We start from the raw sequence: 21,424 nt of genomic DNA, 5'->3' as shown, positions 1-21,424 counted from the left end.
TATTCCAAAAAAGAAGAAATTTTCGAGTGGAAAAAGGATGCAACCGTGGTTGACAAGAGAAGTTAAAGCTAAGGAAAGGGCATACAAGGAAGCAAAAATTAGTGGGAAGACAGAGGATTGGGAAGTCTTTAAAACCTTACAAAAGGAAACCAAGAAGGTCATTAAGAGAGAAAAGATTAACTATGAAAGGAAACTAGCAAATAATATCAAAGAGGATACTAAAAGCTTTTTCAAGTATATAAAGAGTAAAAGACAGGTGAGAGTAGATATAGGACCGATAGAAAATGATACTGGAGAAATTGTAATGGGAGATGAGGAGATGGCAGAGGAACTGAACAAGTATTTTGCATCAGCCTTCACTGAGGAAGACAGCAGGATACCGGACACTCAAGGGTGGCAGGGAAGAGAAGTGTGCGCAGTCACAATTACGACAGAGAAAGTACTCAGGAAGCTGAATAGGCTAAAGGTCGATAAATCTCCTGGACCAGATGGAATGCACCCTCGTGTTCTGAAGGAAGTAGCTGTGGAGATTGTGGAGGCATTAGCGATGATCTTTCAAAAGTTGATAGATTCTGGCGTGGTTCCGGAAGACTGGAAGATTGCAAATGTCACCCCACTATTTAAGAAGGGGGCAAGGAAGCAAAAAGGAAATTATAGACCTGTTAGCTTGACGTCAGTGGTTGGGAAGTTGTTGGCGTCGATTGTCAAGGATGAGGTTACGGAGTACCTGGAGGCATATGACAAGATAGGCAGAATTCAGCGTGGATTCCTTAAAGGAAAATCCTGCCTGACAAACCTATTACAATTTTTTGAGGAAATTACCAGTAGGCTAGACAAGGGTGATGCAGTGGATGTTGTATATTTGGATTTTCAGAAGGCCTTTGACAAGGTGCTACACATGAGGCTGCTTAACAAGATAAGAGCCCATGGAATTACAGGAAAGTTACATACGTGGATAGAGCGTTGGCTGATTGGCAGGAAACAGAGAGTGGGAATAAAGGGATCCTATTCTGGTTGGCTGCCGGTTACCAGTGGTGTTCCACAGGGATCAGTGTTGGGGCTGCTTCTTTTTACATTGTACATCAACGATTTGGATTATGGAATAGATGGCTTTGTGGCTAAGTTTGCTGACGATACGAAGATAGGTGGAGGGGCCGGTAGTGCTGAGGAAACGGAGAGTCTGCAGAGAGACTTGGATAGATTGGAAGAATGGGCAGAGAAGTGGCAAATGAAGTACAATGTTGGAAAGTGTATGGTTATACACTTTGGCAGAAAAAATAAACGGGCAGACTATTATTTAAATGGGGAAAGAATTCAAAGTTCTGAGATGCAACGGGACTTGGGAGTCCTCGTACAGGATTCCCTTCAAGTTAACCTCCAGGTTGAGTCGGTAGTGAAGAAGGCGAATGCAATGTTGGCATTCACTTCTAGAGGAATAGAGCATAGGAGCAGGGATGTGATGTTGAGGCTCTATAAGGCGCTGGTGAGACCTCACTTGGAGTACTGTGGGCAGTTTTGGTCTCCTTATTTAAGAAAGGATGTGCTGATGTTGGAGAGGGTACAGAGAAGATTCACTAGAATGATTCTGGGAATGAGAGGGTTAACATATGAGGAACGTTTGTCCGCTCTTGGACTGTATTCCTTGGAGTTTCGAAGAATGAGGGGAGACCTCATAGAAACATTTTGAATGTTAAAAGGCATGGACAGAGTGGATGTGGCAAAGTTGTTTCCCATGATGGGGGAGTCTAGTACAAGAGGGCATGACTTCAGGATTGAAGGGCGCCCTTTCAGAACAGAAATGCGAAAAAATTTTTTTAGTCAGAGGGTGGTGAATCTATGGAATTTGTTGCCACGGGCAGCCGTGGAGGCCAAGTCATTGGGTGTATTTAAGGCAGAGATTGATAGGTATCTGAGTAGCCAGGGCATCAAAGTTTATGGTGAGAAGGCGAGGCAGTGGGACTAAATAGGATAAAATGGATCAGCTCATGATAAAATGGCGGAGCAGACTCGATGGGCCGAATGGCCTACTTCTTTGTCTTATGGTCTTATGGTCTAAGTCAAGGGATATGGGGAGACTGCAGGCACGGGGTACTGATTGTGGATGATCAGCCATGATCACAGTGAATGGCGGTGCTGGCTCGAAGGGCTGAATGGCCTACTCCTGCACCTATTGTCTATTGTCTGTTGTCTCTGCCTCGCTGTTCTATGTTTGGTTAACCAGACTTGTGTTTAATTGCAGACCCTTCCGCTGATGACATTCCGATGATTGTTCTGTCGATCTCAGCCCTGGTGTTTTCTTCAGTTTATCTTATTGCAGTTTTTCTTCTGAACATCTGGAAGTGTAAATCAAACAGAGGTATTCCATTTTTGTCCAGTTTACACTTTAACATAAATGTGCAGGCATTGCTTGCAAATCTTTATTAATATTAGTAACAACAGGCAGAGAGGCGAATGCTTACAGGCTTTTTCCACTTAGATTGGTTGTGACTCGGAGGTCACAGGTTTAGAGTGAAAGATAAAATATCCAAGGGGAAGCTGAAGGGGAGCTTCTTTGCTCTGAGGGTGCTACGAGGGTGAACAAGCTGCCAGCAGAAGTGGTAGATGCAAGTCCAATTGCAACCTTTAAGAGAATGTTAATGGGGCGGCACGATCGCGTAGTGGTTAGCACAATGCTTTACAGTACAGGCGACCTGGGTTCAGTTCCCACTGTTGCCTGTAAGAAGTTTGTGTGTTCTCCCTGTGAACACGTGGGTTTCCTCTGGGTGCTCTGGTTTCCTCCCAGATTCCACAGGCATACTGGTTAGTAGGTTAATTGGTCATTGTAAATTATCCCGTGATTAAGCTAGGGTTAAATTGTGGGTTGCTGGGCGAGGCGGTTTGAAGGGCTGGAAGATCGGTGCTGTATCACATTCTCGCGATCGATCCAATACAGTTCATCATTCTCCAACGCTCCGCCCTCCCACCCTATAGACGGGAACCGCAGAGTAAAGGAATAAGTGAGGGGTAAACTCAGAAAGCTAGTGAGTCCTGCTTGGTACCAATCAGTCATCAGCATCCACACTTACCACATTCTTGCCATCAATCCAGTATGCTTCAAAATGGATGGACCAAAGAGCATCACATTACAGAAACAGGCCTAATGGTTCCAAAACGTGACTTAACAACTACTCTATATTACAGTTCCTGTGAACTCCGACATGCAACATCTTTCAGATGCCAAGCACCATCTGGATGGTGCTTCTCACCCTCTTACCCCTTGCCCTAAACTTAAGCTGTCTAATGTCTCCCACTATTTACACTCCTCCTCATTTGCACATCTTGAATCTGGCTTCCTCCTTGTCCTCCTCCACTCCAAGGAGAATGAAACACTCCATGCCTTGTTAATGTGGAATGCTGCAAGTCTGTTTCACTAACTTATTGGTGAATGGTAGAGGAGCTGCGTGGCATCAGTCGTAGCGAGGACTAGGCCTTAAGCTGCAGTGTCGCTGTCTGCAGCCGCACAGGTGAAAGGCGTCAGTTGGTGCGCTCCACTGGAGGCAGTGTGGCGCGGCGTCCAAGCAGGAGTCAGCGCTACCCGTGCTTCCCCTCTCCCCCCCCCCCCCAACCCTGCCCAAGTGTTCAGTCGGAGGTAGACAAGGCGTATTGTGTTCGACTGCAGATTTCTGCAATATTCATCGACTCAGGGTCTTGGAATATACATATTTTTGTGTGACTGTATTTTATTTGTATCTTATATTTGCTTGCTGCCTTCTATGTGCTTTGTGCTGTGTGTGACTGTTGGTACTGTGTCTTGCACCTTAGCCACGATGTAACGCTGTTTTGTTTGGCTGTATTCATGGGTATTCACGAATGACAACTAAAATTGTACCCAGACCAATGTAATACTTGATCCCTTTAGGGTGTGATGACTGGAACTGCACTTGTTACTGTAGCTGAGGCCTAATCAGTGATTATAAAGATGTACTACTTGCTCCCCAGCGTTGTTTTCCATGCTCAGGCTACATAGAACAGAGGACAGTGCTGCACAACCCAGCATAGGCCCTTCAGCCTGCAATGTTGTTCCACCCTTACCCCATGATCAACCTAACCCTGTTACTCTGACACATCCCATAACTCTCCGTTTTTCTATCACACATTCGCCTATCTAAGAGTCTCTGGTGTCCCTTATATATCAGCCCCAACCACCACCCCTGGCTGCAGGTTCTAGGCTCCCACCATAGGTCCTCTGTTGGTTGGGGTTGACCAGGGAAGTTGCATCCCGGCTTTCTACGTGATATGCAAACCAGGGCAGTATGACAGGCTCCCCTTCTCCACGCTGCTGATGAATCTAAAGGAACTGCAGAGGCCATTACAGTTTGGCACCAGCAGCGCCACAGAAGTTGCCAGTCAGCATCGAACTCAACGCAAGTCTTCCCTATGAGTGGGAGTAGCCGCAAGGCAGCGGAGGCTGGAGATCTGAGTCGTCCTTCCCCCAAATGAGCTGCCAACCACAGCTGCTGAGCTCCATTTGCCCCAAGGCACCCACCACTGTCTGTGTAAGCAAAACCATTATCTCACCTTACAAGGCTAATATAGAAATATTTCCCCATAGCAGGTGTGTAAAATTAAAGGAGATAAATTTTGAGTGAAGGGTAAAAGGTTTAAAAGTGATTTGAGCAAGAATATTTTTTCAAAGCAAGAAGTCCCTCTGTCTCATTGACTATCTTATCTACCTGAGTGACCAATTTCAAAGATCCTGGCCTTCTGCACCAAGCTTTATTCTTTCTGTTCCTTATTAGGTTCAGTATGTACTTTATCACTTCAGGCATATGTTGACCCACTTGTGTGACTTTTGCAGCTTTGATACTTGTGTCCTTTTCTCCATAGAATTACCAAAGTACGAACAGTGGAAGCATGTCCTGTATATATGTAACATCCTGCAGCTTCTTTTCATCCTCGCTGCGTTCAGTCGCTCGGTTCATTTTAAAGGTTTGTGCACAGATGTTACTCACTTCCATAAAAGTGACCAACTTCCAAACCTCTGGGGGGTTTGGAACAGACAAGTGCCTTGTTCAGTGCATTTCTGTACGGTGCTTCCTTAGGACCACCAGCACCTGCAGTCCTCGGTCCCACGGCCGAGGGAAGAGAAACTGCTGGAGGTTTCGGCTTCAATAACGGTGAACAATGCTACACCCCGGCTTGCCAGTAGAATCAAGGTCACATATTGCTTGTAAATATCGAAATTGTTAGTTTTATTAAGCTGTACCACATGTATTGTAAATATCTGTTTTACACAGACTGCAGTAGCCTCACAATCTTGTTGTCTAGCAATGGCAATCAAGTTCTATTCTGTTTTAATGAGTCACTGGCCACACTTAGTGTGGTTGAGCTTAATATCGATAGGTATACTGATAGGCCCATTGGGGATCTGAACTCCCAGATGGCATTTAATAAAATCCTTATGTTGAAACTCGTTGAGTTGACAGTTTGTTGCTATTGACGTGGGCAGACAATTGACTCGGGGTAGGAGTGTAGAGTTATTTGCAAGGGGAGGGGGTTAGCAGGTTTGCAGATGATACAGAGCTTGGTGATTTTGTGGATAGCTTTGAAAAATGGCAAAGGACATAGATTGTTTGCAGGGGGAAGGGGTTAGCAGGTTTGCAAATGATACAAGGATTGGCGATGTTACGGTTAGTGTAGAATACTAGAAAAGAACAGAGATCACTTGCAGAAATGACAGGTGGCGCTTAATCTGGCCAAACGTGAAGCTTTGCACTTTGGCAGACGACATGTAAAAAGTCAGTGCACTGTTAATGGCAGGACCTTTAAATGTATTGATGTACAGAGACAACCTGTGGTCCAAGTCTGTAGGTGAAAGTGGCCTCAAGTTGATAGGATGCTAAAGAAGGTATATAACATGCTTATTATCTTTATCAGTTGTGGAACTGATTTCAAGAATTGGGAAGTCGTGTTGCGACTTTACTAAACTGTAGCTAGGTTACGTGTGGACTACTGCATTTAATCCCAGTTGTTTCATTGCAAAAAAAGAATGCAGAAGCTTTGGGGAGGGTGCAGAAGAGGTTCACCAGGATGCTGCCTCAAATACAGGGCACATGCCATGAGGGGAGTGTGGACAAAAATGTGTTTTCTCTGGAGAGGTTGAGGTTGAGGCTGAGGGGAGACCGAGAGTTTATAAGGTTATGAGAGGCACGGGTACGTAGCTGGTATCTTTTTCTTCGGGTTGTAATGTATAATACCAGAGGGCGTGCATCTAAGGTGAGAAATGAGGCATGATCACACCAAGGAACTCATGAGATTGCCTACCCATGGGAACAGCGGAGGTTACATTAGGGTGCTCGCCATCACCCTATTGGGGGTAAACAGGTGAGCCACAAATGAGCACACACAACACACTCAAAATTCTGGAAGTTCGGCAGCATCTGTGGAGGGGAGGGGAATAAAACAGTTGACTTTTCGGTCCAGGACTCTTCATTAGGATTTGTTAGATCTGGATGAAGAGTCTCGACCTGAAACGTTGACTGTTTATTCCCCTCCTTGGATGCTGCCTGGCTTGCTGAGTTTCTCCAGCATTTTGTGTCTGTTTCTCAAGATTTTCAGCGACTGCAAAATCTCTTTTGCTTATGGACAGCAATGAAGCCTTTCTGGTGCTGCTCACGATGGAGCTAGAAGAAATCTGTGAATTGGTCACCGTCTCTCTGAGGGAAATGGCCACTTCAAGTTTTGGATCGAGACCCTTGATCAGGATTGGAAGCAAGAGTGGAGATGGCCATTATAAAAAGATGAGGGGAAAGGGGTGAAGTAAGAGCTGGCAGGTGATAGGTCAATCCAGGTGAAGCTGGGGGGTTGGGATGGGGGAGTCATACGAAGATGAGGTAGGGAGAGGAGAGAGTGGGCCTTTCCAGTCTCACCTACATCAGTGGAACTAATATCTAACTACTGTTGGGAAATGGGATTATGCTATCTTGTTGGCTTAATTTCTCAAGTTCTGCATAAATTGCTAACCCTTACTGTTTGGTGTTTGCTCTAGATTCTTGTTTACTAAATGTGGCTACAGCATGCATTGCAGTTCTCCTATTGTTTACTTTGACTGTACCATTTATCATTCAAGTACCTAAATGCCGGCGAATTTGCAGATTCAGCACCAGTATCGGTGAGAAACAGCTCATCAGTTTTATAAAATTTCCAGTCGTAGTGATATCCAACTCTCTTATCATCATGTTCTCTGTCTCTGACAGTTATTTCAGTTATTCAGCTTGCACTGCACGTCATCGTGGTTGGCACCTCAATTGCTTTCTTCATCAAAGACATCCATCAGGAAAGTGAGTTGTCTATTTCTCCATACTGTTCATGATCCAGCAGATGCAGTCACTCAAAGACTATTAGCATAAGTCCCTGCGTGGCCTGGCCTGAAGGCTGACAGGTTGATATAAAGTGTGAGGTGCAGTTTATGTAACATAGTATAATGTTACTGGCACTGTTATAATAACACAGTGAACACAGTAACACAGTCCCCTAATCTGAGGAAAGACATCCTTGCCGTAGAGGGAGTACAAAGAAGGTTCACCAGATTGATTCCTGGGATGGCAGGACTTTCACATGAAGAAAGGCTGGATGAACTAGGCTTGTACTCGTTGGAATTTAGAAGATTGAGGGGGGATCTGATTGAAACGTATAAAATCCTAAAGGGATTGGACAGGCTAGATGCAGGAAGATTGTTCCCGATGTTGGGGACGTCCAGAACAAGGGGTCACAGTTTGAGGATAAAGGGGAAGCCTTTTAGGACTGAGATTAGGAAAAACTTCTTCACACAGAGAATGGTGAATCTGGAATTCTCTGCCACAGGAAACAGTTGAGGCCAGTTCATTGGCTATATTTAAGAGAGAGTTAGATATGGCCCTTGTGGCTAGGGGGATCAGGGGGTATGGAGAGAAGGCAGGTACAGGGTTCTGAGTTGGATGATCAGCCATGATCATACTGAATGGCGGTACAGGCTCGAAGGGCCGAATGGCCTACTCCTGCACCTATTTTCTATGTTTCTATATAAATATGTGAAACAGCAGCAATAAAAGATGGAAAATGCCAGTGCAGGACAAGAGTGTGTCTGTGAGTCACAGCAATTAGAGTTGTGTGTGTAAGGTCAGGAAGGTTTCTCTTTTAGATTGGTTCATCGTGAGATGAGTAACTGCTGCGTGCTTGTTCTTGCAGAAACGCTTCAGGACAACATCCCACACTTTCAGACCACTCAGCGACTTATGCTTATAGTATTTTGTGACTGTATGTGCTGGATCATAACTCTTATGTACTGTGTGTGACTCTGTGTAGTGTGTTTGTTCACCTTGGCCCCAGAAGAACGATGTTTTGTGTATGGTTGAATGACAACTATACTTGAACAACTTCTATCTGCCATTGCTTGAGTGCACAGCAGTTAGTTGTGTCACAACCCGTGACACACTTGGACATTGAAATACCCCACACAGAGTGCATTCCTCCTCTGTTCATCTCAGTGCTTCGTCCAAGGGACGGGTTCACTGTTCGGGAGAGGCCTGATTAATGAGTCTGCGGAGTGTAGAAGATGGTATTGGGAGGTTTTGTTCAATTGAAATCAGAACTACGGTCATTATTTCATGAACAGATCCCACTATGTTACTTGTCAATGGACAAGGTGACATTAGATTTTGGATGTGCCCTGTGAGTCCAACTGTTGCTTAACCACTTTGTTATGTCCATAAGACTATAAGACATAGGAGCAGAATTAGGCCATTTGGCCCATCAAGTCTGCTTCGCCATTCAATCACGGCTGGTCCTTTTTTCCCTTCCTCAGCCCCACTCCCTGACCTTCTCCCTGTAACGTTTGATGCTGTGTCCAATCAAGAACCTATCAATCTCTGCCTTATAATACACACAGCGGCCTGACCTTCACAGCTGCCTGTGGCAACAAATTCCACAAGTCCACCAGCTGCTGGTGAGGAGACCTTTACCAAAAGGCATAGGAGCAAATTAGGCCATTTGGCCCTTCAAGTCTGCTCCACCATTCCATCATGGCTGATTTATTATCCCTCTCAACCCCATTCTTCTGCCTTCTCCCCATAATCTTTGACGCCTTGACTAATTAAGGACTTAACAACATCCGCTTTAAATACACCCAAGAGCATCTCTGAATGCACAACATGTCAAACCTTGAATTGCATGGGCTACCGCCACAAACATCAGGTGGTACCTAATGAAAATGGCCACTGAGTGTATAAAATGAGGGGGTGTTTGCCAACAAATTAACAAGTGGAGTTCTAGGGAGTTGTCGTTCTATAGAGCAGGAAGTTCCAAATTTTGGGAATGAGTTTAATTGCTGAACAAAATGATTAAACATTATTCATAATAATCTCTGAATGACCGCCCAAACTGAACACTAAATTGGATATAAACAGGTGTCAAGGGAATTTGTATGTGGCTGAGGTGTTGATATAAGAATCTGAGGTTCCATTTTTTAGTTGGAAAGGATGCAGGCATCCGTTTTGGCAGGGCTGGTAGCAATGAAGTGAGCCTCCACTTGAGATGGGACTCCTATCCTAACAGAAACATCTCATAGGCTTCTCATGATGCCTTGGATCACCTGGACAATACTAATATTTATGCCAGGCTGATGCTAGTAGACTACAGCTCAGCATTTAACACAGTCATTCCTGCAGTTCTTCTCAAAAAGCTCCAAAACCTGGACCCCTTTACCTCCCTCTGCAACTGGATCCTTGACTTTCTCACTGGAAGACCATGGCCTGTGCAGATCGGAAATAGCATCTCCAAATCAACACTGGCGCACCTCAAGGTTGTGTGCTTAGCCCACTACTCTACTCTACTCACTCTCTAAACCCATGACTGTGTGGTTAGACACAGCTCAAATGCCATCTATAGATTTGCTAATGGCACAACTATTGTTGGCAGAATTTCAAATGGTTACAAGAGGGCGTACAGGAGTGAGATAGATCAGCTGGTTGATCCATCAACAACCTTGCACTCAACGTCAATGACACCAAAGAATTGATTGTAGACTTCAGAAAAGGAAAGACATAAGGACACACACCAGTCCTCATAGAGGGATCAGAAATGGAGAGAGTGAGCAATTTTAAGTTCCTGGGTGCCAAAATCTCTGAGAATCTATCTTGGGTCCAGCATATCAATGCAGTTCATTAACATAAGAACATAAGAAACAGGAGCAGGAGTAGGCCATCCGGCGCATTGAGCCTGCCTCGCCATTCAATAAGGTCATGGCTGATCTGTCCGTAAACTCAGCTCCATCTACCTGCCTTTACCCCATAACCCTTAATTCCCCTACTATGTAAAAATCTATATAACTGTATCTTAAATATATTTAGTAAAGAAGCCTCAACTGTTTCCCTGGGCAGATAGTTACACAGATTCACCACTCTCTGGGAAAAACAGTTTCTCCTCATCTCTGTCCTAAATCTTCTCCCCCTGAATCTTGAGGCAATGTCCCCTAGTTCTAGTCTCACCTACCAATGGAAACAACTTTCCTACTTCTATCTTTTCTATCCCTTTCAAAATTTTGTATGTTTCTGTAAGATCCCCTCTCATTCTTCTGAATTCCAGAGAGTATAGTCCCAGGCGACTTGATCTCTCTTCAGGTTAACCCCTTCATCTCTGGGATCAAACTGGTGAACCTCCTCTGCACTGCCTCCAAAGCCAGTTTATCCTTCCTCAAGGATGGAGACCAGAACTGCACACAGTACTCCAGGTGCAGCCTCACCAGTACCCTGTATAGTTGCAGCATAACCTCCCTGCTCTTGAATTCAATCCCTCTAGCAATGAAGGCCAACATTCCATTTGCCTTCTTAATAACCTGTTGTACCTGCAAGCCAACTTTTTGCGATTCACGAACAAGCACTCCCAAGTCCCTCTGCACAACAGCGTGCTGCAATCTTTCACCATTTAAATAATAACCTGCTCTTCTATTATTCCTTCCAAAGTGGATGATCTCACATTTACCAATGTTGTATTCCATCTGCCAGACCTTGGCCCACTCACTCAACCAATCTATATCCCTCTGCAGACTCTCCACATCCTCTGTACAATTTGCTTTTCCACTCAGTTTACTGTCATCAGCAAATTTTGTTACCCTACTCTCAAATTCCTCTCCCAAATCAACAATGTAAATGGTAAACAGCTGCGGGCCCAGTACTGACCCCTGCAGCACTCCACTCACCACTGACTGGTAACTGGAGAAACACCCATTTATACCAACTCTCTGCCTTCTATTGGTTAACCAATCCACTATCCATGCCAATACTCTTCCCCTGACTCCATGCATCCGTATCTTATTTATAAGTCTCTTCTGCGGCACCTTATCGAACGCCTTCTGGAAATCCAAGTATACGACATCCACCTGTTCCCCTCTATCCACTGCACTCATTACGCCCTCAAAGAACTCCAGTAAGTTTGTCAAACAGGACCTACCCTTTCTGAATCCATGCTGCATCTGTCAAATGGAACAGTTTGAGGGGATTTGGTATGTCACCAAAGACATTCGCAGATTTCTATAGATGTACTGTGGAGAGCATTCTAACTGGCTGTATCACTGTTTGGAATGGGATGGGGGGACTCTGTCCTGGATCAGAATAAGTTGCAGTTGTGGGTGTAGAGAGAATAGAGCTTTGGGCTAAGCATGCATCGTTCAGATATGCCAGTATTGGCTGTCAGCAAGGAAGGGATGTTACTTCGGATCTAAAATGACAGGTCTCCCAATGAGGAGGTCAAGAATCCATTTTGCAGGAAGAGGCCCAGGTTTCAAAGTTTGATTAGTACTGAGGGGATGATGGTTTTGAGCCCTAAGCTGTAATCAGTAAACGGCAGCCTGACGTTTGAGCGGTGGCAGAAGGCAGTCTGTCTTTCCCAGATTATGTAGCGATTGTGGGGGGTGGGAGAGGGCAGAAGAGGGAGATGATCAGCTTTTGGGGGTTTACCAAGGAGTGGAAAGACACAGTCTGTGATAGAGTGGAGAGAATTACCTTGGGCACCTGTTACCTCCCTGTCATCTCTCCAGCTCGGCAGCCCACTGCTCCCCTCCCCCCTGCAGTAGATGGAGCAGCAGCTGGACAGCAGTGAGCTTCATTGTGGAGGTACTGGGTATCAGTGGTAGGGGGAAGTGTGTCTGCTTGGCCCAGCCAGGGTAAGGCTGGCTGTCCCCAGAGTCTCGACAGCATCGGCACAGTTTCTGAAGTTGGTCAGCAGCTAGAGCTATTGATGACTAACTGACAGCCCCACTTCCTCAAATGACTGTGTTCAGGTTTTGATGTTGCCATTCTGGGACGACCCATTGTGAATGGCTGTTGATATGATTGATATGCATGTGCGAGATTACTCAGTGTCTTTGCTGTTCTATATTTTCAGAACAAGGAAGTACCTTCCACACTTGGAATGTGCTCATCGCCTCAGTGGCCGAATGTACAGTCAGCTTTATCATGGCCTTAATATTCTCTTCCTGTAAGTATCAAAATGATCAGAACCCTTCAGATCACAAACCTTTTGCTGGAAATCAAAGCAGCACACACAAAATGCTGGAGGAACTCAGTCATAATGAAAACTTTCCCCAGGGTCCCACTGCCCCTTCAGGTTGGGGTTATGGGGAAACCTCCAGCTTGTTGCCCCTCCCCTGTCCCTGACTGGCTGCTGTAGTTCAGGAGGAGCTCTGGCCTGTATCTTCCCTGCTGCTACTGGAAGCTCCTCATGGAGTCATTGGTATTTTTGTCATAAATAGACTATAAGACGTAGGAGCAGTTTAGGCTATTCAGCCCATCGAGTCTGCTCTGCCTCTCCAGGGCTGATTTACTATCTCTCTCAACCCCATTCTCCTGCCTTTCTCAGTAAAATACCACAATTACACACATATTAAGCAAGCACAGGAAGAGTTAATCTGCGTAAAATAACAATATTACACACTAGTCTAACACTTCCCTAGTCATTTCTTGCCAATCAGGCGTTGCAATAGAGTTGTATCCCATCTCACCCTGACATCAGGGGATCACTTTGCCTTTTGGGATTAGAGTATGATTTTCATTAAGGTCCTGCCTGACCTCATCAGAATTCCATAGTGAAGAAAGACACAGTATCAATCAGAAGTATTGTCAAAACACTCAAAATATTTTTATTGCCTAGATCCTCTTTATGGACTTTGCTGAGTATTTTCTATCTATAGTGCAGAGGGCTCTTGGTTCTATTCTGTGAGACAGTGGTAAAACTAATTTTTCGGCCCGATAAGCCTGAATCCTGACACAGGGCAATGGGGAAATTAAAATCTGGTGAATTAAATAAAAGAATCCAACGTAAATACAGATGAATATAAAACTGGAGGATTTCACCGTCTTTCAAGAAAAAAATCTGCCGTTCTTACGGGAGACTGCTGGAAATCTGCAGGAATGCGGAGCTCCAGAACTTCTTGCTGTGCCTGTCACCGGATGCTGCGTGGGCCTCAAACGTGAATTACTTCTGTCTCCACAGAGGCTTCCTGACCTGCAACTGCCCTAAGCCATTCCTATTTTTATTGCACCTTTTAAAATAATTTCAAATTGGTACCTCAGTAATATCGTTTTAGTTTTGATGTTTCAGAGTGATGGGGGAAGGACTGTGGTGTTAAGGTTGCCTGGGATAATGTGGGCGAGGCTTGATTTATCCCGTTTTATAACTGTATCCACAGACTTGCACAGCCCGATTTGCCTTTGGGTCCGGAAAGGGTACAGCTGGATGACTGGTGAGTGCAGGCGGAGTTTTCCATTCCTCCCCCCCCCCCCCCCCCACCACCTTGACCTCCTCCAGGGAATATCTGGCCTGTGCAATTCCCCTCCCCCCGCCCTACCCCAGTGAATATCCGGCCTGTGCCATTCCGGATGGTCAAATTCTTGGGGTAAGTGAAGGTGAAGTCCAGGGGCTTTTGTCATTTCTCTTTTGGAGATTGTTGGGGAGTGAATTCAAGAGGTTTATCATCTCGTAGAGTTGGATCAATCACTGGAGGGAAGGGGTGGGTGAAACCCAGTGCCGTGTCCATCAGGGGAACATCTGGGAGGAGGGCAGGGATGGAGGATTCCAGAAAGTGCCAGATAAATGAGCCGAAGGGCACTTTGCACCTGTGGTCTCTCTTGTGTCGGGACTTGGTGTCACTCACATTCCCAGGATAGGAAGGTGAAAGGAACCTTGCCCATGGGGAGCAGATATGGGAAACTGGGAAAGGAGTTGCTGTTTGATTGTCTGCCCCTTCATTTTAAGTATTTGGACATTCAGCACACAGTCCACAATTTTCAATCATTCAGCTGGGAGCAGGCAATGGGAATGTGATGGCAGACCCTGTCTTGGGGAAAGCCATGATCTTTAAAGGCAAGTAACAAGAAGGCACATTTCCTGGCCCGGCTCCCAGTGCAGGACGGGAGCCTGTGTCCTGATTCTGCGCTCTCTGAGTGCAGGAAATTCCATCAGTCAGAAGAATGGGGGAGCAAAATACTCCATGTGAAACACCTCAGGGAAGTTACTGTGGGAGTCTGTGCATAAAGCAACTCTTCTATTGATTGTTAACCCTTTCCCACTGTGTGATCCGGGACCTTCCCCAGTCTGTAAACTGGAGATCTTGTCTGCACTCTCTGTTAAGTCACTAAGAAGGGGTCAAATTCTCAAGAGTAAATGAGAGAGGATTGAAACTCTTTTAGTGACTGTTGGTGAGACAATTCATTGAAATATTGAATATCCATAGTTATTGATTATTTTCTTCATTATAGGCAGAAATAAAAGCAACACTAATGAAAAAGGACCACAGGTATTTTGTTCGTATTAATTCCAGCGAATGTATTTTATGCAGTAGAGCTTATTTAATATGCTATAAATTATTGACACACAGCTACAAATTTGTGCACACTGAAATCTTCCCACTCTGTTTATACAAGTCAGACATTGATACTCACAATCCAATATATTAAGTCAAATCCAATCACATATATCTGACACGCTCACAGAAACTACCTCAGAGGCCAAATCTGGACTGTGAATATTAACATATATAGTGCCTATAAAAAGTATTCACCCCACCCCCCTTGGAAATTTTCATGTTTTATTGTTTTACAGCATTGAATCACAGTGGATTTAATTTGCCTTTTTTGACACTGATCAACAAAAAAAGACTTTTTTGTGTTAAAGTGAAAACAGACCTGTATAAAGTGATCTAAATTAATTACAAATATAAAACACAAAATAATTGATTGTGTAAGTATTCACCCCCTTCATGTCAGTATTTAGTAGATGCACCTTTGGCAGCAATTATAGCCTTGAGTCTGTGTGGATAGGTCTCTGTCAGCTTTGCACATCTGGACACTGCAGTTTTTCTCCATTCTTTACGGAGCTGCACAAGCTCTATCAGATTGCATGTGGATTGTGAGTGAACAATGCTTTTCAAGTCCAGCCACAAAATCTCAATTGGCTTGAGGTCTGGATTCTGACTTGGCCATTCCAGGACATTAACTTTGTTGTTTTTAAGCCATTCCCGTGAAGCTTTGGCTTTATGCTTGAAGTGATTTTCTTGCTGGAAAACAAATCTCCCAAGTCTCAGTTCTCTTACAGATTGCATCACGGTTTCCTCTAGGATTTCCCTGTATTTTGCTGCATTCATTTTACCCTCTACTTTCACAGTCCTTCCAGGACCTGCTGCAATGAAGCATCCCCACAGCATGATGCAGCCACCACCATGCTTCATGGTAGAGATGGTGTGCTTTTGATGATGTGAGGTGTTTGGCTTATGCCAAATGTAGCATTTAGTGTGATGGCCAAAAAATTCAATTTTGGTTTCATTAGACCAGCTGACTTCAGAGTCTCCCACATCCCTTCTGGCAAACATTAGCTGAGATTTCATGTGAGGTTTTTTAACGGTGGCTTTCTCTTTGCCACTCTCCCATGAAGGTGTGACTGGTGAAGCACCTGGGCAACAGTCGTTGTATGTGCAGTCTCTCCCATCTCAGCCACTGAAGCTTGTAACTCCTTCAGAGTTGTCATAGGTCTCTTGGTGGCTTCCCTCACTAGACCCTTATTGTACGGTCACTCAGTGAGTGCCCTGCTCCAGGCAGATTTACAACTGTGCCATATTCTTTCCATTTCTTGATGATTGGCAGCTGTACTCCAAGGGATATTCAGTGTCTTGGAAATTTTCCTGTATCCATCTCCTGATTTATGCTGTTCAATAACCTTTTTGCGGAGCTGCTTGGAGTGTTCTTTTGTCTTCATGGTATAGTTTTTGCCAGGGCACTGACTCACTAGCAGTAGGACCTTCCAGATACAGGTACATTTTTACTGCAATCAATTGAAATGCCTTGACTGCACTCAGGTCTCCAAAAACAGATTTCTATTCAACTAATTATGTAACTTCTAAAACCAATTGGCTGTACCAGTGATGATTTAGTGTGTCAATGTTGTAAAACAATAAAACATAAAAACTTCCAAGGGAGTGAATACTTTTTACAGGCACTGTATATATAATATGTTTTGCACTGCACTCTGGTACAAAAAAAAACAAATTTTATGACGTGAGTGATGATAAACCTGATTCTGATTTGGGTCTCGATTGTCGACTGAAAGTGGGAAGGAGGCAGGGAGAGGGGAATCATGGTTGGGAAAAGGGGAAGGAAGAGGGGAGGGAGCGGGAAGCACCAGAGATCAATAAACCAATTGTTTGGAATCAAATGACCTTGCTGGTGTCTTGGCGAATGGTGTGTCTGCACCTGGGCCACCCTCCCACCAGCCCTGGCATTCCTTCTCTCCCACCTGTTCCACACCCCTCCTGCAGCACTCCATCCTCACCATTCCCAATATTCTTTGCTCCTGCCAGATTTACAAACCTGCTCTCCACATTGATAAGTACAGTCTGTGCAAAGGTCTTCATATGTGCCTAAGACTTTTGCACAGTACTGCACGGATTCTCCCACTGTCTACACAGCTCCTGTGTCTGAACACGTTGTCTATGAAGGTAACAGAGATGTACTACCATCTTGACCTTCTTTCACAGTCTCTCAGTTTGTAAATAGATGTTGCTTTGGTCTTCTGTGCTTTCATATCTCCCTCCTTCACTTACTCTCAGAATTAGAATCAGAATCAATGACGTGCACTCAGTGGCCACTTTATTATGTATGCCTGTACTACTGCTTGTTAATCAAATATCTAATCAGCCAGTCCTGTGGTAGCAACTCAACGTATAAAAGCATGCAGACATGGTCGAGAAGTTTATTTACTGTTCAGACTGAACATCGGAATGGGGGAAGAAATGTGATCTATGTGACTTTGTGGAATGACTGTCGGTGCCAGATGGGGTGGATTGAGTATCACAGAAACTGCTGATCTCCTGGGATTTTCACACACATTATCTAGATTTTAAAGAGAATGGTATGCAAAAAAAAAAAACAGCATCCAGTGAGCGGCAGTTCTGTAGCCATAAATGCCTTGTTAATGAGAGAGGTCAGGGGAGAATGTCAAGCTGACAGAAAGGCAACAGCAACTCAGATAACCACATATGACAACAGTGGTGTGTAGAAGAGCACCTCTGATTGCAGACCATGTTAAAATCTTGAAGTGGGTGGGGTACCATGAACATACTCAGTGACTATTTTATTTGGTACAGGAGGTACCCTATAAAGAGGCTGCTAAGTGTGTCTTGAGGAATTCGTTCTTTTTCAGCAGTAGTGCAAGACATTAAAAAAAATCATAAAAGTGACAATAAGAAATATAAAAAATAATTAAGTAATGTAGAAAGTGAGGTCACGGGTTTGTGGCCTGTTCAGAAATTTGATGGCAGAGGGAAGGAAGTTGTTCCTAAGATGTAAGTGTGTGTCTTCATGCTCCTGCACCTCCTCCCTGATGGTCCCAATGAGAAGAGGGCATGTCCTGGGTGGTGGTGGTGGACCTCAGCCAACTTCTTGAAGCATCGCTTATTGAAGTTGTCCTCTGATGGGGTAGCTAGTGCCCATGATGGAACTGATTGAGTTTATGATGTACGACAGCCTTTTCTGATCACATCCATTGGCACCCCCACTCCAGACGGCAATGCAACCAGGCAGAATATTCTCCCCGGTACACCTGTTGAAATTTGCTAGAGCCTTTGGTGATGTACTAAATCTCCACAGACTCCTAATGAAGTATAGCCACTGACCTGCCTTCTTTGTGATTGCACCAATGTGTTAGGTCAAGGATAGATCCTCAGAATTACTGACACCCTGGAACGTGAAGCTAATCAGTTTCTGCATTTTACAATTTCACTTTCTGTGTTTTCAGAATGTTGAAGAACTGCAGAGTTTCACAACCTTTACCACAGAAGATGCTGGATCTGTACATTCCAATTAGAAAGGGCTGAACAGTCTGCTGTTGGATGCCATTGCCTTGGAAAAACACTATCTGGTGTGACCGAACATTTCGATCCTATCGCTCCCAACTCAGGACTTGGGCTTCCGAAAAAGCAACATGGCATAATTTCCAGTCCATTGGCTCCTGACTGGGAATGTTAAAATCTCTGCCAGATTGTCAAGAGATTATCAGCAGCAGAAGCTTTATTCCAGGTTCTTTGTGGGAAGAGGCACAAAAGGACTCCCCCAGCAGTCAGCCCTGTAAGGAGAGAGTTAAATTTGCTGTTGAAGTACAATGAAGAGTCCATGAACACACATCCATCTGTTCCTCCCCTCCCCAAAGTGCTACACCTGCCCATTCACCTCCTCCCTCACCTCCATTCAGGGTTCCAAACAGCCCTCCCAGGTGAGGCAACACTTCACCTACGAACCTGCTGCGGCCCAAAACGTCAATTATTTATTCAATTACATAGGTGCTGCTTCCTGGCCTGCTGAGTTCCTCCAGCATTTTGTGTGTGTTGCTTTGGATTTCCAGCATTGCTGGTGAAGAGTGTTTAGTGTGTGTGTGTGTGTGTGTGTGTGTGTGTGTTTGTGTGTGTGTGTATACGCGCTTTGCGTGAGAGGCTGTTGGATCAGTAGTCGGCCACTGGGATTGTATTAAGTGGATGATGAGTATTATTCTGCTTTTCTTTGTACCAGTAAGTTATTAATCGATTGTCTTCCTTTTGTATTGTATATGACTGTAATAAAGCAATTTCTCTTGCCCTTTAACACGTGTATGCTGCTTGCTTTGTTTGCAAATATATTTTTGAATGCCCTTGCTGAATCAGAAAAGAACACAAAACAAATTTTAAAATATTTTCATTACAAGAACTGTTCTTTTCTCTCCCTATTTTTTTTATCTCTTGAACATGCTTCTTTTTCAAAAACATATACTTTATACATAGTATTTATACTGTCAGTAGAATTGAGACATTTTTAACTATCAGTTTAAATAGAGAAAACTTTTTCTCACAAAGCATCAACACCACTTATGTTCCCTCCAGCTGTGAAGTGTTTGGCAAGCTGCTCCACAGGCCACAGTGCCTCCGTGTTCAGTGGTACCAGGACATTAAACAGGCTCTTTCCATGCACTCCTTCTAATAGCTGATTTCAGTTTTTGTGCAATTTTTATCTCAAAAAAATAAATCAAAAACGGTAAAGAATTAAATAAAATATAACTATTTATTTACCCCAAAGGAAATTATTGTTGCAAGGTTACTCAGTCAGACATTTATTCTTTAAAATACAAAATGTAAGCATTGAGGTACAAATAAATACAAAATGTACATTAAAAAGTAATAGTGTAAAATACAGATGTGCAATGAAACCATGTGCTTGAGGAGGAGTTGTAGAGTCTCATAGTCACAGAGAGAAAGGATCTCCTGTGACGTTCAGTGGTTCACCTCACTGGAATCAGTCCGTTACTAAAGGTCCTCCTCTCCCTGTCCAGTGCTTCACGGAGGGGGTGAGAGGGATTGTCCGTAATGCTCCATAGCATCTGCAGCATCCTCCTCTCAGGCACAACCACTGAGGAATCCAGTTCCACCCCCAGAACAGAACCAGCCTTCCAGCTTATTGATGATCTTGGCGTCAGTTGCTCTCACCCCTGCTGCCCTCCACTGTGTCGTAGAACATCTGCCGCACAGCTGAATGAGCAGAGCCTCCTCTGGAACTAGTCAGCTCTGTCCCTTCTTGTACAGAGCCTCTGTATTTTTAGTCCAGTCCAGTTTATTGTCCAGGTGAGTTCCCAGGTATCCGTAGTCCCGGACGAATTCCACATCTGTTCCCTTGATGGAGATGGGAATGCAGGGTGTTTTCACCTTCAGAAGTCCACCACCAACTTGTTTGTCTTAGTGATTCAAATAGGATTAAAAAGATTAGCTTTATTTGTCACATCGATATTGAAACATCAAAAATGTGTTGCTTGCTTCAATGACCAACAGAGTCTGAGGTTGTGCTGGGGGCAGTCTGCAAATGTCCAGCACCAACATAGCTTACCCACAACTCACTTTTTTTTATTTCAAAATTTACTTTATTCAAAAATAAATATATACAATAAACCATTCAATAACTTTCCATCCTTTTACATACGTTTCCATTATAGTCAGTACATATCCGTATTTATAGCCACCATGTGGCACTCCAGTAGCTCAGCTTACCATATCATTGTTGAGGGGTATACTCCCCGACCCCTCCCATTCCCGTGGGTGAAGAACCCTACACCGTGGTCCTTTCCCACCGGGCCCTTGCAGTGGCTGCACCGAGTTTCAGTGCGTCCCTCAGCACGTACTCCTGCAGCCTAGAATGTGCCAGTCGGCAGCATTCTCCCACGGACATCTCCATGTGCTGGTAGATCATCAAGTTTCGGGCCGACCAAAGAGTGTCTTTCACCGAGTTGATGATCTGCCAGCAGCACCGGATGTTGGTCTCCGTGTGCGTCCCCGGGAACAGCCCGTAGATCAGAGAGTGCTCTGTTACGCAGCTGCTTGGGATAAAACGTGACACGAGCCCGTCCATCCTCCTCCACACCCTCTTTGCGAACTGGCAGTGTGCAAAGAGGTGGGTCACAGACTCCTCCTCACTGCAGTCCTCCCGTGGGCAGTGGGGTGCGGAGATGACGTTCTGGGTGTACAGGAGGGCTCTGACTGGGAGGGCCCCTCTCACCGCCAGCCAGGCGAGGTCTTGGTGCCTGTTGGTGAGATCTGGCGATGAGGCATTTTGCCAGATGAACTGGATAGTCTGCTCAGGGAACCACCCCACTGTGTCCTTCTCCTGCAGTGCCGGCAGGACATTACGTGCCGACCACTGCCTGATGGCCCTGTGGTCAAAGGCGTTCTCTTGGAAGAACTTTGCTACGTAGGACAGGTATGCCGGCAACGACCAGCTGACTGGGGCATTGCGCGGGAGTGGGGCCAGACCCATCCTTCGTAGCCTGGGCACATAGTGGTACTTGGTGCCCACATACCTGGGTTCTACACACAACCTGATGTAGCCACATACGAAGCTGGCCATCAGGG

At 44.8% G+C, this 21,424-nt stretch overlaps 1 protein-coding gene across 4 annotated transcripts in view; it reads left to right on the top strand.

Annotated features, from left to right (window-relative positions):
• The window catches only part of LOC140198144 (uncharacterized), a 45,184-nt gene extending 26,052 nt beyond the window's left edge, over positions 1-19,132 (top strand). For 2 of the 4 annotated variants that reach the window (XM_072259113.1, XM_072259110.1), the window contains 8 exons: positions 2,240-2,356; positions 4,867-4,968; positions 7,028-7,150; positions 7,236-7,319; positions 12,397-12,489; positions 13,700-13,753; positions 14,769-14,806; positions 18,298-19,132. In XM_072259113.1, the coding sequence (XP_072115214.1) occupies positions 2,240-2,356; positions 4,867-4,968; positions 7,028-7,150; positions 7,236-7,319; positions 12,397-12,489; positions 13,700-13,753; positions 14,769-14,806; positions 18,298-18,366 (680 nt within the window). In that variant the 3' untranslated portion in view covers positions 18,367-19,132. The remainder of the gene's footprint in view (positions 1-2,239; positions 2,357-4,866; positions 4,969-7,027; positions 7,151-7,235; positions 7,320-12,396; positions 12,490-13,699; positions 13,754-14,768; positions 14,807-18,297) is intronic. The other 2 variants (XM_072259111.1, XM_072259112.1) reach the window with 2 other exon arrangements.
• The last annotated feature ends 2,292 nt before the right edge of the window (positions 19,133-21,424 follow it).

This window comes from Mobula birostris, chromosome 5, assembly GCF_030028105.1.
Source record: "Mobula birostris isolate sMobBir1 chromosome 5, sMobBir1.hap1, whole genome shotgun sequence".
In the NCBI taxonomy this organism is placed as follows: Eukaryota; Metazoa; Chordata; class Chondrichthyes; order Myliobatiformes; family Myliobatidae; genus Mobula; species Mobula birostris.
This window is presented reverse-complemented; position numbering and strand designations above follow the sequence as displayed.